Raw genomic sequence first — 17,207 nt, 5'->3', positions numbered from 1 at the left:
TTTGGTATTTTCCTTCTGCTACAGGCACAGTGTGGTGGGTACTTTGAAAGAAGAAAAAGGCTCTTGGATTGGCTAGGAAGACTTTATTATGCTCCACGTGTCCAGGGAGCTCATACATGCACACGTGCACTCACACAGGCACACACAGCTAATACTGCTCACGGCACTGGCCACGGGCACAGAGTGGCCCTCGAGTTGAGAAGAGGCCCAGAATTGTGCTCTGGTCCCTCCTCACCATAGTCTCCTGCACTGCAGGCTGGGGCCCAGATAGATAGGTATCATGGAGGCAGCACCTTCACACTTCCAGGCCAGGACCCTTGCTCAGTCCTAGTGCCTGTACCAGGTCCTCTGCGAGCCCGCTCTTCAACGTCCGTCTCACTGCAAGGACAGAGCAGGGTTGGAGGGGGTTGATGGGGTTAAGGTGGGCAGTGGGTGTGTGGGGAATACTCACAAGACTTGCGGTTGCCACGGGAACGCTTGCGTTCCCGTGCAGCTAAGGCACGAGGACTGCTCTTGGTCACTGACTGCACTAGCAGGTCCATGATCTCATCTGAAGTGTCACTGGGTAAACTGGAGCCTGGAGGTTCTTCTGGGGGTACAGGGCAGGGCCCCACTGCTGTGGGCATGAGTGGGGAGCTGCTCTGGACCACGCCTGAGGGAGCCAGATAGGGAGGTGAGGCCAAAGCGGTCCCAGAGCCCACTGCCCCCAGCGGCCGTAGGTCCCACCTCTGCTGCGGCGGCCATGTGTGGTGTCCTCGGGCTTGCTGGCTAGCAGACTCTTCATGCTGGCGTGACTGTTGGCATCACCCTCTCCTGGCCCACTGCTCACAGCCACTGGGATAGATGGGTTGCTGGGGGTTTCCCCAGCCGCCACACCTGAGAACTTCTCTGTCTGGAGAGAGGAAAGGGGTGGGTTGGGAGTAGAGGAAGAACCATGGGGGTGGCAGTCAAGACCTGGAAGGGACACCCACCTCGGTGATCATGCGTCCCCGGGTCTTGTTGCGCTCACGGTATGTGGCCCGCTTCTGCTGCTGCTGCAGCACTCGGTCCCGGCAAGTCCGATACTCCAGTGCGAACTCCCGCAGCGTGTGGCAGAACTGCATGACGCGCGCCTCACGGGCTGCCTCCGCTGTGTACCCCAGGTACAGCAGGAAGGCGTGGAACCTAGCCAGGTTGGGGTGAGGAGGAGTGGTGAGTCCTGCTTGGGGTCTGAGGGATGGTGGTGGCAGTCCTGCCTCTCTGGCCCACGCCCCCACCTGTTGCAGACACGGCGGTGCACGACCCTCAGCGTGGCAACACGGCGGGTACAATGGGCCAGGAAGTGGGTGAGGCGGGCACGCAGGGCTGGAGCCAGCTCGTGCTTGGACAAGCTCCGCAGGCTCTCTTCAGCTGCCCGGCTCCGGCGCTCCAGCTGCCCCAGGTTCTCAGTCAGCTGCTCAAAGTCCACCTGGAAAAGCAGGGAGTACACATGCTGTCCCCCCACAGAAAGACACCACCTGAGCTGCCTCTGTGCTGGGCTGACTAGCCTGGGCCCTGAGGACACAGCCGAGATCCGGCCCCTGCCCTCCAAAAGCTCACAGTCTGATGCAAGAGACAGACAAGTCCATTTGATGCAGTGGAGAACGGAGAAGGTTTCTTGGGATAAGTGGCAGCTAAACAGACCTAAAGATAGAGTAGGTGTAGCCATGCCAATAGAAGAAAGAGTTTCTGGCAGAGGACACAGCCCACGCGCATGCCTGTAGCCTAAGCAAGCCCTGGCCCAGCAGCCCACTTAGGGAGAGGGAGAGAAGCAGTGCTCCCTCATGCCACGGCCAGCCTTAGTCAGGCCTCTGGCAGGTGCTGACCTTGGCACAGCGGATCAGGGCAGGAATTTCTGAGTAGAAGTCAGAGGAATCAGGCCGGGTCTGGAGCACCAGGGAGCAGAGATGATGCAGCAGTGACTGTCGGCGCACCGTGTCTTTCACCTCTGACACCTTTTCCAGGTAGCTCAGCTCAAAGCCGCTGCTCTGAAAGGACCCTGTCTGAGCCTGAGCCTGAGCCTGAGGGTGGCTGGCTCCAGAGCCCCGGCCCCCACCCTCATGTGCTCTCAGCTCACCTGGGAGCCGTTGAGGAAGTTGCCCACAGCCAGCAGGGTGGCCAGGATGCAGTGGAAGGTGGCATTTTGCACCAGCTGTTGCATGCCCACTTTCAGGTCAAACAGTGGCTCTGCAATTTCCTGGTGTGGGAGACCAGGGACTCAGACTGCATGGTCATCATGCTCACCTGTCCCCACTGCCTGTCCCATCCCATGACCCAGGTACCCGCTCCATGCTGTCATAATCCAGCTTGAAGGCCCAGAGTTGTAGACGGGCAGCCAGGCCCCTGATGGAAGCGAGAGTCATCAGGAAGTTCTCGGCTGGGCCCAGGGGTATGTCAGGACTGGCCAGCTGGGCCTCCTCGATCTTCTGCTGCTCCTCCTCTGTGGGCATCATGGTCAGTAGCTTCTGAGAACGCACCCACCGGCCCACATAGGCCACTCAGTGCTGGCCTGCGGCCTCAGGTGTTGGTCTTGACTCCTCCCTAGGTCATCTGGGGCAGCCCCAGAGTCTGGGGAAATGCCAAGCCCATCCCCACCACTGGAGGGACAGGAAATGCCCACTGACCAAAGGAGAGGGCCGGACTTGCTGGACCCTTAGCTGGGTATCCCTACCTCAATGCCATCCTTGCTGACAGCAAACTCATCAAAGTTGAGCAGGGCAGCCTTAATGACGTGCACAGGTGGCAGCGTGGTTAGGCCGATGTTGATGGCGTTGCTGCGCTTGGGGTCCAGCACGGTGGTCACTGTGCGGCGGCCCTCACCAGCTTTCTTTGAAATTGGGGGAAGGGCAGTGTAAGATTGGCAAAGGGTCTAACTGGGGCAACAATCTAAGAGGGCACACTAAGGCCCCACTCTGAATGGCTAAATGGTGGGATTACCCCACAACCAGGGATCTGGGATGTGTAAGGCCTTGGGATGGGCTTAGAGGCTAGTTAGGGTTGGGCTGAATCCTTATTGAAGGACCTCAGACAAGTCGCTACTCCTTTCTTTGCCTCGGTTTCCCCATGTGGGAAATGAGTGGCAGCCCCAGCAGCTCAGACGCTTGAGCTCTGATTGCCTCCCCTCTGCCCTAGGGTTACCTTGCAGACGAGGGCACGTTTACCTTGGAAGGCAGCACGTCCTTGGCACGGGACTCGAACAGGTGTTCTAGCCGGGCTGTATCCACCGAGACAGGCTCTAGTGAGGCCCACAGGGTGGGACAGGGCCCAAAGCGGCTGCCAGAGCCTCCATGGACCCCAGCCAGCTTTAGCTCCCGCCAGAAGAGTTTTACTGTCTTCCTCTTGGTGGGGAGGGCTAGGCCATCAGGTGCTGAGGGGGTAAGAGCGGCAGCTGGGGGTGGTGGTGGGAAGGGGCTTTTGATGGGTGGGGGGGGTGGGGGCGGAGGAGGTGGGGGGCCTCCCGGGAGCGGGGGTGGCGGGGGCGGGACCCCTTTCCCCGCCTCCACAGACTCCGTGTTCAGCACGTCCTGGTCTTCATCCTCCCCCAGATCTGAGAAGTCCAGGTCCCCAATGCAGAGGCTGGGTACGCTGGTAGGGAGCTCCCGGACGGGCTCAGCCTTGGGGCTTGGTGGGGCCAAGGGCTCCTTGGGCTCTGGCTCGAGGCTGTGCCGAGTACGGAGCAGGATTTGAGGGGCAGCGCTCTGGGGTGTTTCGGGTGCAGGGGCTGGTTCTGGGGAGCCCCGTAATTCTTGGGTGTCTAGAAAAAGGAAAACAGCCGTCAGTGTCACGTCCTCTGTGGAGCAACAGGGCAACATGGGTGGATTCTGCCCACCCACCTGCTCACCTGGGTGTCCATCGACACCATCGTGCATGGCTCCAGCCAATGTCTCTGCCTGGCCCTGGGCCAGCGCAGCCTGCTTTTCTGTTTCTGCTGCTGCTACATTCTCCAGGAACCGGGCTCTGGGGGGAGGGACTTGTCAGTGAGGGTGTCTGACACACCCCAGCCCAGGGTGGTGCACATGCCTTGCTGGGCCCCTGGGCACTGCTCCTAATTGCAGGCACACACAGACACACAGGGAACAGTCCATGCGCTGAGCAGACCCAGGACCTGTCCCCCCACCCCGCCCCAAGGCCAGCTCCTGTTCAGTCTTCCACATCTGGGGAGGGTCACTACCAAGCCAGTATTCCCAGGTCAACATACGGGGAGAAGTTCTACTTAACATCTAACTTGCAACCTTGTTGCTGTTCATGTTCACTGTTCTGATCCTAGACAAGGACCCTTAGAGCAGGGGGAGGGGATAGCTGTCCCGAAGGGCACACCAGGCTGTCCCTCCCTCGGCATGTCTAGCAGCTTCTGAGAGCTATGGCCTATGCCCAGAAAAGGGCCTGGTAAACGAAAGGCACTCAGTTTATGTTGAAGTAATAAAGGCAATCCCATCTCTCTTTCGGCCTCTCCAGCCTCTGTTGGCACTCAGTCTCTGTCCTTCCCTTAGATGGAGGCTGCTCCTCCACCTCCGCACCACACAGCACGCTAGATCCCCTCCCAGCCCTAATCCTGGGCTGAGGACACAGGAGAATCGGCTCCAGGTTGGGAGTCCACATCCTCATTACTGATCAAAGCTGTTAAGGTGTCACTGTTAAAGCACTGGGATCTCTATGACCCCAGTGAACTGTTTCCTAGTGCTTAGTCCTTGGGTAACTGAGGACACATAAGTGGGAGAGTCCCCCAGCTCTGGCTGCATCAGGCACGTGGAACCCCTGCTGGGGGAAGCAATGCTGAAGCCCTGAGCACATGGCAGGCCTGGCAGGCTGGCCTCTGTACTTACTCCAGCCTGGCCTGCCCAGTAGGGAACTGGGGGACAGATGGGCTCTCACGGGCACTGGGTAGGGGGGAATGAGAGGAAGAAATGGTAATTGCGGTACGTGCTCCACCCCAAAGCCCAGTTGCTCACACCCACACAGAGCTGGGCAGTGATACCAGGGGTTCCTTCCCAGCCACAGTGGGAAGAGGAGGGGGAGGCATGATGTGAGGAACCTGGAAGTGGAGGGGAGAGACCGACATGACGCAGGACAGGGTGCAGTAAAAGACACAGAGCAAAACAGGAGAGTCAGAGACAGAGAAACAAAGACAGAAGGGGGTAGAGAGACAGATGACATTGGCAAAACAGGCAGAATGCCAGAAAGAAGAGAAGCCGCAGGAGGAGGAGGTCCAGTCAGAGCCGAACCCCACCCCCCAGCAGTCACTTACCAAACAGGAGCAGTTTGGTGAAGTCTGGAAAGAAAGAGAAAGAAAGCACGCGTTTGGGCAGAGAAGTTTGGGCAGAGGAGGCGGAGGGCCCGTGAAGGGGCGCAGAGTGGAGGGACAGCTGGAGGAAAGACTCCCGGGACAGCCTCTATCTCCCTACTTACTTGTAGATGCTCCTCTCGCAGGAGCTGTCGGGTGAGCGCGTCACGGAGATGGTAGGAAAGAGGCTCAGGGTGGTATGGAGGCCAGAGACAGGGCCCACGGCGCTGGAGGCGGGGCCTGTAGGTGGGGCGGGGCCTACGGGGCTGGAGGTGGGGCCGGTCGGCAAGGCAGGGCTGGCGGAGGAGGAGGTCGAGACGACTGGTGAGGCGGGGCCTGTGGAGCTGGAGGTGTGGCCTGTCAGGAGGCAGGGCTCCTCCTGGCGGTTCCACGCCTCCGCCTCCGCCAAGGCAGTTCTTTCTTACCCAGGCTCCGGGGAGCGCACTTCTAGAGATCGGCGGATCCTCTTGCCCTCCTCTGAGGAAGGCTTTCGGCGGGTGATGCGCCGCCCACCTGCGACGGCTTCTTCCATGTCCCCATCCTCCAACCGCAGGGCGCTCTAGGAGAGTTGAGCCCAGATGGGAGCGACTGAGGCCCAAGTAGGTGGGGTGGGGCACTGGAGAACGGCCGCACTCCCTCCCCTCCTCTCTCCTGCCTTTGGGCCCTGACAGCCCAGCCCGCCCAGCCCACCTCATACAGCATAAGCTGAGCGCGCAGGTCGACGTCAGTGCCCGCGGTGCCCAAGTGGCGCTGGACCAGTGCCTCCATGCCCTGCTGCTCCAGTGCATCCGTCACGTCGTAGAAGGAGTCCTGATCCGGGAGCGCTGCCAGAGTCTGGAGGGTGGGAATAGGACGGCAAGGCTAAAGCTGATGGACACCAGAAGTCAAGAGCCTGAGGGGCCCAGACTGGCACTTGGTTCCCCCTTTGCTCCCCCTATCCCACCTTGTTGATGAGGGTGACAGTGTACACCAGCAACTCGGGGTCAGCGCCATTCTTCTCCTCCAGGATGGACACCAAATTGGCCCATGGAAGAGCACCTGTCACCCAGATAGGGAGCAGTCATATGGGAACAAGTAGGAGAGAGAGCCCTGAGCAATGGAGGAGGGAGGGACAGTTTCTGACCCGTGGTGCTGGCCACAGAGTTGACTGCACGGATGAACAGTGGTGCGTTGCTCTCAGAGTATTCCACAAACACCAGCAGCAGCTTCAGGGCTGTCTTCACCACCAAGCGGGACTGGGGGGAAGGGGTCACCATACATGAGTGGGGCTTGGGCCAGACCTGTGCTGGCTCCTGGTGGGAAGGGGGAAGGGCTCCTGGGGCCGGACCCAGAGAGGAGAGTCTAGGCAGAAAGAGCCATCTCTAGGCCCAGGTATTGAAGTGCCTTTGAGGCTTAGAGGGGCCACAGACCCCCTCCATTCCAGACCACTTTGCAGAAGAGGAAACTGAGGCCCAGTGAGAGGCAGTGGGAAAAGGGTGCATGGCTGGGTGGAGGGCCACTTACCAGGCTGGCACACAGTGTGTATAGCCACTGCACGGTCTCACTGTGGGCCACCACCCCCAGCATCCCATCCACAAAAAGCATCAGCTGGCCTAGTGCTGGGGACACAGGGACAAGAAGAGGTCAGTAAGGGGTCACTGAAGGCAGGGGTCATGGGGGAGGGGGGAGGCTGACCTCGGAGGATGTAGCTCTGGTAGTTGTGGTCCGCAGCAGCGCCCACATGGATTAGGCAACTCAGCCCCTCCGAGTGCACGAATTCAGGCACCAGGTCCTTGTCCTCCTGCGGGCACCATGGGGGAGTTTAGTGGGGGGAGGTTCAGCCTGGATGCCCACCCCCAGCCCACCTCTGGGCCTCACCTGGAAGATCTGCTTTAGTGAGAAGAGGGAGCGGCGGAGCTCAGGGCCACTGGAGCCATACAACTTTTCTGCAAGAGGTAGGTGGGCATGGAAACCTCAAGGGGACACACCACAAGCCCCCCACCCCCTTCTACTGGGATGCAACCACAACCCCCCATCAAAGAATCTTCTGGTACTTTTGAACCCCCCCACCTCCTCCTCCACTCCCTGACTCTGGGCAAGCCCGACCGCAGTCTAGCAGCTGCCCTGGAAGAAGAGAGGTCAGGATAGGAATGGGAGGAGTCACACATCCTGTCTCCTATCTGCTGTGTCTGCTGTCCAGCACAGGCCTGAAAGAAACGGAGACAACCGGGGCGGGGGTGGGGGGTGGGGAGGGGAGGCGCTCGACGCTGATATCCTCACACACTCACCTAAGATGGCATTGACTCTCAGAGAGAGCTGGGTCCGCAGGATCAGAGTAGGCTTCCGCCCTTTGCTGGAATCAAGTAGCCCAGTCAGCAGCTCCCAGCCCATTCCTCAGGGTCCCTCCACCCACACCAAGGCAGCCAAAACCTGGCCACAGCTCCTTTCCCCAGATGCTTCTCCAAGCCAAAGGGTTGTCCAGATAGGAGGGTTTGAAGAACACAGGCATCTCAGGTATGTAGGAGAGCCCCCACCCCGATCCCAGGCAGCAGGTAACACTGGCTAGGCCTTGGGATTCCCCCGGCACAGTTCCCTGGGGTGGTAGGAGGAGACCCACAGTCCTGGCTAGAGATCAAGTGTCTTGGCTGCTGACACCTGAGCCAGCCCCTCCAGCATGGGGGCAAGGGTGGGAGCCAGCCTAGCCTTCCTGGCCCCATCAGCTCTGACCTGATCTCTTCAAAGAAGCCCTCCAGCATCTCCCGCTGCTCTTCTAGGGACAGCTCAGGGTCCAGGTAGTATCCAGACGGAGACACTTGCAGGGCACAGTTCTCTAGCTGGGGGCAAAGGGAACAGCTGTCAGGGCTGGGGAAGAGGTGGCAGGAGTACGTATGGACCTCCTACCTCCCATTCAGGGTGCTGGCAGAGGCACACCACAAGGGCCTGCAGTGCAACCATGCATTCCTACAGCAGTCGTTTCCCATGGGCCTACTATGTGCAAAGCCCATGTGGCTCAAAGAGCTTTCTCCTGGTTCATACCTACCCATTCTTTAGGTTTCAGATGAGATTATATATATATATATATATATATATATATTTTTTTTTTTTTTTTTTTTTTTTTTTGGCCACGCCACACGGCTTGTGGGATCTTAGTTCCCTGACCAGGGATAGAACCCGCGCCCTTGGCAGTGATAGCGTGGAGTCCTAACCACTGGACCGCCAGGGAATTCCTAGATAATGCTTTTTTGGAAAGCCTTCCTGGACTCCTCTAGCCAATGCTATGCAAATCCCTCCAGCCCTTGTGTGTACCCTCCTCTGAGGCCTTCCACACATCCTAGACACTAGTCTCCTTCCCCACTAACCGTGTGTTCTCTGGGTTCAGGCACCATGTCTGTCTTGTCCATGCAATATCTGCAGAGCCTATCACAGCACTTAGCACAAAGCAAGTGCTCCCTAAATGGTTGTTGAGCTACTGAACATGAATGAGGAAGGGGAATGGAGAGAAAATAGGAGGAAGTTCCTGCTTTCAAGGAAGTTCGCAGCTGTGAACATTCAACACCCAGGGAGAAAGTGTTAAGAATGCTGGGAGGTGCAAACCCAGCTGAGAGGGGGACGTGTGTCTCCCCGAGTTAAGATAGTGAGCAGAAGGGCTCCAAGTCCCTCCAAGCCTGAGGATCTTTGCCCTGCCCCAAGTGGGCTACAGTCACCATGGTCCTAGCTGGACCTCAGAGACCTCCAAGAGGCCTATTAATCACCAGGTTTTAGGGTCTGACTCAGTCAGCCTACAGTGGGCCCCTGGAACCTGCACCGTAACAAGAAGTCAGGTGCTCTACCCATGAGCCTGCTTCCCATGTCTCCCACCCCCCTGAGCTGGCTCCCCACCATCATCACCACCACCACCACCATCATCAGGATGACTCTTGGCCCCTTGAGAAGTGCCTGTAGAGAAGCCTAGTGAGGTGGATCTGGAGAGTCTGAGGGCAGCACCGTGCCACTCCCTGATGCCTCCACCACGTAGCACAGTGCCAGTGTGCACGGCTCAGGAAAGTTCCCTTGACTTGAGTGGTGGTGCTTCTTGAGAGGCCCAGGGAAAGCCCACCTCTGGAGAGGCAGAGTGTCTTCTGGTCTCCATCTTACTGGGAGAGTCAACCCCAACGTTTGTCCTGATGTTCTGTCAGCGCTGCCCTGCTCTGGACCCAGCCCCAGGACTTCCAGCTGCCCTTGGTCCCCTGGGGTTAGGGGAGTCCAGCTCCTGCCCCTGCCCCTCCCCTGCTCATGCCTGAGAGCCTGAGTTCAGCCTGTAAGGCCCTTTGGTGACACCCACACCTCCCACTCCTTCCCACCCCCCAGGCTCCTGCGTGGGACGTGGGACATAGGACAAACACTCCAGCCTGTTTTCTGTCCCACTTCCTGCTTGGCTGCCTGCCCTCCCTGGGGCAGGCCTGGCCTCCCTCCCCTCCCTGGGAGCAGAGTCGTCTTCTCCAGGGCCTACTGGGAACGGGCCCGGAGATGGGGCAGCACGGCCCCAGGGCTGGGGTCCTTTGTCCAGGGCCAGCTCAGCTGAGGGCAGCCCCACATGCCTCCTGGTTCCTCTTCCCACATGGTGACTCAGCAGCCAACCCCCACCCCCCGCCCCCGGCCAGGCACAGCTACATCTCCTTCTGCCTTGGACTGGAGGACTCTGGGACCCTAGAGAAACATATTTCCCCCAAAGTTACAAACCCCCTCAGAGACTCCCCCAAGTCACACACATATAGAATAGTTCATTCATTCAAATATTCACGAACCAGGCTGGTTTTAGGTGCTGAGGACATAGCGGGGAACAAGATACTGCCTCTGCCTTCCCTGTCTTCCAACCCCGCTGGGGAGGCAGGCAGTTCTGACTCAGAAAAAGGCCACAAATAAATGTAGAAGCACAACTGCCACGGGTGCTAAGAAAGGGGAGGGGTGGGGTGCTGTAAAGGTAAACACTGGAGGAGTGAGCAGATTCCGCCTGGGAGTGGCTTACACACCCAAGAATACAGTCAGGCAGGGTATATATATGCTACTGGCCATGCACAGGTGAGAAGCACACCCACAGAAAGCTCAGATCCAGCAAGCACTCTTCCCCTCCTGCACGCACACTTGCAGGCTCTAATTCCAAGTGAGCTGAGCGTGGCCCTTGCCTTGCAGAATACCTGCATCCATTTGGGGCAGGGTCCTGAAGACTGAATGCTCTACGACCCCCAGCCTCCTCAGATGAGCCCCTTCCCCTCTGTGGTGGTAGCAGCGGCTCCCTAGCCACTTCACCTGTCTTATCCTGCCAGGGCCCCGTTTCTGGGAAGGAGGTCCAGAGGTAACAGCCAGCCCAAAGCCTCCGGGACGACGCCCCACTCCCTTAACTGTCTGTCCCGGGTGGAGATGGAGTGGGGAGCAGGGTCAGGCAAGCTCCAAGGAGTGGAGACGTCCTGCCAGCTGGACGTTGCTTGTCCCTCACACCCCTGGCCCCTCCCTGGAGTCACCCTTATTTTTTTATTTAATTTTTAAATTTTATTTACTTTTTATACAACAGGTTCGTATTAGTTATCTATTTTATACATATTAGTGTATATGTGTCAATCCCAATCTCCCAATTCATCCCATCACCACCACCCCCTGCCACTTTCCCCCCTTGGTGTCCATACGTTTGTTCTCTACATCTGTGTCTCTATTTCTGCCCTGCAAACTGGTTCATCTGTAGCATTTTTCTAGGTTCCACATGTGTGCTTTAATATATGATATTTGTTTTTCTCTGACTTACTTCACTCTGTATGACAGTCTCTAGATCCATCCTGGGGTCACCCTTCTGAGCGCCAAACCTCTGGGCCTTGTTTCTCACACCCTGGGGCTGGGCCAGGCTGGCGTAAGCCCAAACCCTAGTCCCTGAGGACAGTACTTGGGGTCAGCACAGGGTCAGTGTAGGCCCACAAGTTGGACTCCCTCCTGGCTCTTGTCTTCCACACTTCTCTGATGTTTGTCTTGGGGTGGAGTCTCTCCCTCATTCTTCCCAGGCTCAGCCCCTCGCTTCAGCCTCCAGCCCACTTTTCTCTGCTTATTTATTTGTTTATATTTATTAAGGTATAGTTGATTTACAATATTGTATGTTTCAGGCTTACAACATAGTGATCCACAATTTTTAAAGATTATACTTGGGAATTCCCTGGCGGTCCGGTGGTTAGGGCTCTGCGCTTTCACCGCCTGGGCCCGAGTTCTATCCCTGGTCGTCAGAGAACTAGGATCCCACAAGCTGCGCAGCATGGCCAAAAGAAAAAAAAAATTATACTCCATTTTAAATTGTTATAAAATATTGGCTATATTCCTTGTGCTGTACAATATATCCTTGTAGCTTATTTATTTTATATATAGTAGCTTGTACCTCTTAATCTCCTACCCCTATCTTGCCCCAGCCCACTTTTCTCTTGATTCCTTGGGCTAGGCTTTTCTGGCAGCCCAAACCAACTTGTTACATATGGTTTTACAAGCTTAGGACACCATGTTGCCTACTACCCAATATTTTTCATAACAGTATAATCGAGTGAGAATGCCAGGGGCAAGGAAGATGGAGAAAAGTGCAGAATTACATGCTGAAGGACTCTTGTTTTAGGAAATAATTTGTTAACTACATTTTTCTTCTCCTTTCCTAAAAATGTAAGACCCTGTGTTCTGATGACCCTCCTTCCCTTTTATCTTGGGTCTCCAACTGGACTTTGACTTCCTGAATGAGATGACATGAATTGGTCTTGAGGAGGTTAGCCCACATTTGTTATGCCTCCTCTGTGTCACACACTGGGCTGCCTGGTTCCTTTGATTCTTCTGATAATCCTTTTACAGGTGAGGAAACCAAGGCTCAGAAATTCTGTGACTTTGCCCCAGGCTGAATGGAACCAGGGCTAACAGACCTAGATCCTGGGCCAATGGACTTTGGAAGTGCTCCAGGGAACCCTGCAGGGGAGGTGGAGTGAGGGCTGGAGACCACCCCTCAGCTTTCTGAACTGAGCAAATACCCCAAACTGGTCCTCTTAGTTCCAGCAAGGGAACACAAATGAACACACACACCATAATACACATTGGGGTAACAGTGCATACTTCTGCCAGGACTAAGTTTGGGTCCCTTACCAGGCTGCAACCCAGAATGAACAGACTGGACATGCTGGCCCCAGGGAAAGATGGGAGGAGACCATGACTCATGCCCACATCACCATCTTCTATAGTCTCCCAAAGAGACCTCCACAACAAAAAAGGAAAGGGCTCAGTTCATCACCAGAGCACCCCATCTTACCCTTAAGAATCTTCTGGGACCCCTCCAGTTGGTCCCTGTCCCAGAAGGTCAGGTTCACACTTTAGCCCCTTTGTCACAACTGCTCCTGAGGGATAAACTGAGGCTGGAGTAGGGATGAGCAAGGTCAGGAAACAAGTACCACGCCTGTTCCACTCTAATGTTTAGCAGCAGTTGGGGAAACAAAGTTGCTGGTAATGAACAGATTTCTAGGGCTATCTCTGCTGCTAGGAATAGGGGGCTCATCTGGCCTTTGCATCAGGGTCAGAGCAGTACCCAGGTCCCTCTGCCCAGAGCCCAGGGAGAAAGGAGTCTGTGCTATCCCAGATGTGGCAGGGCCTTTGGATATCATGGAGGGGCTCGTGAGGCAGGCCCAGAAGGGCAAAGGGTAGCACGGAGAGTGGACAGGGGAGCAGGGAGGGTGGGACTGGGCAGCTCTGGGTAAAAAAATGAGGCAGGGCCAGAGGGCCAGGTTCTCCCCTGGGGCAGGGGCAGGTCCCAGGGCTGTGGCACAGAGGGGAGATAGATATTCCTGAGTCCCCCCTGGGGACACCACACATGACCGAAGGCACTGCCAGGACACCCCCTGTCCCACCCCCAGGGCCAGGAGATGAGTCAGAGGCTGTGGCCAGGAGCTTCCTCCTAAACCGGGAGGAAATGAGCAAGGCCTTTTCGGACCTGAGAGCTCTGAAACATTTAAAAAGGAAGCCCCCAGGGGAACTCTACAGGCAAGCCACAGCCCAATGGGGTGTGTGTGGGTGGAGCCACAGAGGGAAAGTGGGCTGGGCCTCTGTACATTCCCAGGGAAGGGGCAGGGCATGGGGGGGCTGATGGGCGTCAGTGGCCAGAGCGGGAGGCAGAGGTCATTTGGCTGTGAACTGTCCTCCTGCTGGATAACTGTGCAGAGGATGAAACAGTGAGCACAGAACCCCTCCCTCTTATTTTGCTCTACAGCCTGGGATGGGGATGCCTGGGTTTCTGGGCCACCTCTCCCCTCTAGAGGGCTGTGGAGCAGGCCTGAGTCATGTCTGTGCCCCTGGGCCACCCACTTATAGGACTAGGGGAGGGACCAGCTGTTGACATTTCCTACAAGGAGGAGCCCTGGTCCCCCTCCCTCAGCTCTCTGATGTCCCTGCCCCTGCCCTATTCTCAGCCCTTCTTCCTCTGGCCTTCTATTCTGGGGCTGTGGTCACAGTTTATATTTGGGATGAGCACATCACAGTGCATCTGACCACTCCTGGCAGAGCTGCCAGCCCCAGGGAGTCCTGGCTCCAAGCACAGTGGCAACCCAGTGTGCAGGCCCCCATAGTCTGCCTGTGGGGGATATGGCAGTCCTCAGGCACACCAGGTGGGAGTTCTGAAAGTGGGGAGACCAGGAAGGACCGAGTTGGGGGGTACTTAACGCATTACCGTAGCTCTCAGCTAGGGAGCAGAGAACAGAGGGCAGAGCCCTGGTTGAAGGGGTGGTGGTGATGGGTCCCTAAATGAGGGGGAGAGGCGAGGGGTAATTTTGATCCTTTTTCCTGTAGCTGACCTCCCAAACTTGCCCCTAATTGGGAAGAGGGGTGTTAGGGCTAAGTTCTGTCCTCGAGTCCGGGGCGGGAGGAATACTATGTTCTCTGTAGTGCTCCAGGCTTATTTCAGTACTAGGAGTTCCAGGAGCTTGGAGGCAGGAACCTGGCCTCAGTTCAGCAACCCTCTCTCCCCAGAGCCCATTGTGAATGGGAGGTGGCCTCTGGCTGGAGGTGCTTCTTTTAGGTCCACTTCAGTTTGCCCCTTTGAACAGGGCAGGACGAGGAGGGGTTGCATCAGAACTCTGGAGAGGGCAGCCAATGTGCTGCTATCTTCAATCCTTGTCCTTGAAGCCTGGGCTCTGCTCAGACACGCGCCACTCTCCAGGCCAATAGTCTCAGCACTTCTCCCGCCCGCGCTTGGAGGCGGGGCAGGCCCGCAGCGCTAGGAATGTAAGCTGGGGGCCTGGCGCCTGGGGCACATTCCAGGGGAGACCCCAGGCCCGGGGGGCAAGTTTGCGCAACTCAGCGCCCAGCTAAGCCTGGGATCAGGGGAAGGCACCTCCACCAACTCTCTCTTCTCTTCCTCACCACTCGGTGCTGACTGGCTGGCGGGGCACCCCGGGAGGTGATTGTGTGCCTCCCAGAGTTCTGGCCCGGAAACCGGGTGCCTGCGAGTGCGCCGGAAAAGGCTGCCTGCGGGGGGCTGAGCGCAGCGAGCAGGAGGGGAGGTAGGGCGGGCCATCTGGAAAAGGGCCTCTCCCGGCACTGTGCACGAGTCGGTTCTGGGACGAGGGCAGGCCGGCGGTTTAAAATTAGCCCGGCCCGCTCCCTCCCTTCCAGCTTCCCGGCCGGCGGCGGCAGCTGTACGAGACGGTGGGGGCGATGACTCAAAGGGCTCTTCCACCAGTGCAGCCTCCCGCGCTCGGGGTGTCCCGGGCCAGGCCGCTTCCCGGGAACTCCCCTCAGCCCGTGAAGACCATCCTCCACCGGCACTCCCCAGCCGGGCCCCACCAGGCAGGGACAACACTCCGTTCGGCTGGACCCAATCCAGCCTCCAGACACCTCCAGTGGCCCGCCCCGGGTCCGCCCTCCTCGTGGTCCCGCCCCCACCTGACCTGAAGCAGGTGAAAGCTGGTCTATCCCCAGCTCCGTCTCCTAAGTCCGCTACCGCCCAAACACCCACGCCACCCTATCCAGAGCAGTTAACCAGGCAGATTGGCAGCGAGCGGACCCCGAGCGCCTCCCCAGGTGGGCCTCATTTCGAGGGCCAGCGTGGGCGCCGCAGAGTACAAGCTCCCAACCTCCCTTCTTCAGCTTCCCTCAACTTGAGAGGCGTTCCCCACAAGCCGGGCAACGTGTACCTTGGGTCCCCAGCCCAAAACTTTCCCGGAGGAGCGCACCCGCTCCAGCCTCTCCTCGAGGGGCTCCCAAAGGCTTTCATGGCGCTGACCCTGAGCCCTCGGTCGCCCCCAACCTTTCTCCGGCTCCCCTCACCTTGAGCGGCGCCCCCAGCAGGTGGTGCAGCGCGGGTATCTGCGCGCCCAGGGGCAGCGCCCCGTCCAGGCTGCAGGTGGGGGCCCGGCGCGGCTCCGGGAAGTTGGCACATGCGAAAGGGTCGGTGTCCTCTAGGTACTGCACTCGCACGGTCACCACTGATACCGGCTCCCCGTCCCCGCGGTCTTCCTCGCCGGCCATGGCTCCGCCAGTGGCTCGCTCAGTGCGCCTCCGGGCGGGTCCTGGCCGCGCCGCGGCGTCTCCTCAACTAGCTCGCAGTCTGGGCGGGACCGGGCCGGACGCCGAGGGAGAGGGGCGGAGCCAGGCGGAGGCGGGGCGGAGGAAGGGGGTGGAGCCAATAGTAGTCTCCGGAGGCTAGGGGTGGGCAACCGCTGCCGGTGGCGGAGACTGCAGCCAGCCACTCAGAGGAAGTGATCATGGTCCTGTTAGTTCACTGGCTGGTCTGGGGGAAAACCCGAGCTCGCGCGCCCCTCACCCACTTCGAGAGCGCGCGGAGCACGGGGAGGCTTTCTTTGGGCTTGGGGGCGGTGAGGCTGCGCTCTCTTTAGGGCAAGGTGGGGTGGAAGTTTCTTCGGATCGTGGTCCTCCAGGTCCCCCTCAGTTTAGGGGCGAGAAGGTCCTGATTCCTTCAGCTGAGGGATGAAGTGGATGGGCTTCTCTCATTTGGAGAAAGCAGGTAGATGGGTCCCTTTCAGTTTAGAGCAAGAAGTGAAAATAGATTACACTCAATTCGAAGGAAGAGGTGGGATCATTTACCTTTAGTTGGAGGAAAAAGAGGGACGGGTGCCCCTAATTCTGGGAAAAGGATGGGATGACTCAGTCTGGCGGCGAGGTAGAAAGTTACCCTCAATTTTGGGGAAGAACGGGGATGGGTTGCCCTTCAGCTTGAATGAAAATTGGAAACGGTCCTTTTCAGTTTGGGGCGAGATAAGCCGAATGCCCCCTCAGGTTTGGGGAAGAGGTTGGGTGGATTCCTCTTAGTTTGAAGGGAATCGATAGACTGGGGTTTCCATAGTTTAGGGAAGAAGATACGTTTCCTTCATTGTCTCATGGAAAAGGTGAGAAGCGTTCACTGTAGTTTAAGGGAAAGTGAGGCCGGCTGTCCCTCGGTTTGGTAAATGAAGAGGAACAGCCTCCTATTCAGCCTGGAATAAGCTGGGCCCAATCTGGGCCTTGGGATTTCTGGGGACGATGGGGACAGTTGTCCCTCACGGCTTTCTAAAACGGGCCCAGTGCGCGTGCGCAGCTCTGGTCTGGGCGGGGACCCGAAGGGGACCCCTCCAGTCTGCACCGGGCAGCGCCGGAGCCCGCGGCCTCGGTATCGGGGGCCGGCTGCTGGCCGCTGGCAGCACTCTCGGTGGCGGGGCCGCGCTCCTCCCGCCTGGACCCCGCCCCCCGGCAGACCCCGGTCACTCCAGCGGCTGGCCGTCGCCACCGGCTGGTGGAATGCAGAGGTGCCCCTGGAGGGCTGTGGCCGCTCACAGCTCTGAATCCGGGTCGGGGGAGGTTTGGGGAGAGTTTGGGGGAGCGGGCTTGAAGGAATAGGTTGCAGGACTTGGGGAAGGGCTGCACTGGGGAATTTCCAGAGTCGAGACTGGTTTAGAGCGGA

At 58.1% G+C, this 17,207-nt stretch overlaps 1 protein-coding gene across 5 annotated transcripts; it reads right to left on the bottom strand.

The window, feature by feature from the left end:
* Positions 1-77: 77 nt before the first annotated feature.
* On the bottom strand, positions 78-15,778 carry FHOD1 (formin homology 2 domain containing 1; the record flags this gene model as incomplete). 5 transcript variants are annotated; one of them, XM_079722967.1, is made up of 24 exons in its annotated part: positions 78-378; positions 452-652; positions 727-892; positions 972-1,164; positions 1,257-1,447; positions 1,845-2,006; positions 2,096-2,215; positions 2,301-2,483; positions 2,690-2,845; positions 3,180-3,772; positions 3,860-3,975; positions 4,842-4,895; positions 5,264-5,287; positions 5,425-5,643; positions 5,725-5,858; positions 5,990-6,133; positions 6,243-6,337; positions 6,423-6,534; positions 6,803-6,897; positions 6,974-7,079; positions 7,157-7,224; positions 7,567-7,631; positions 8,006-8,112; positions 15,578-15,778. In XM_079722967.1, the coding sequence occupies 24 exons, from the start codon at positions 15,776-15,778 to the stop codon at positions 296-298; spliced, it is 3,588 nt and encodes a 1,195-aa protein (XP_079579093.1). In that variant the 3' UTR covers positions 78-295. The 5 variants fall into 5 exon arrangements, with proteins under 5 accessions (XP_079579093.1, XP_079579095.1, XP_079579096.1 ...); XM_079722969.1 differs by having other exon boundaries at positions 5,425-5,595; XM_079722970.1 differs by having other exon boundaries at positions 5,425-5,565.
* Between the last annotated feature and the right edge of the window lie 1,429 nt (positions 15,779-17,207).

This window comes from Hyperoodon ampullatus (genome assembly GCF_949752795.1).
Source record: "Hyperoodon ampullatus genome assembly, chromosome: 18".
Lineage (NCBI taxonomy): Eukaryota > Metazoa > Chordata > Mammalia > Artiodactyla > Ziphiidae > Hyperoodon > Hyperoodon ampullatus.
Note: the sequence above shows the minus strand (reverse complement) of the source record. Positions and strands in the feature narration are given on the sequence as shown.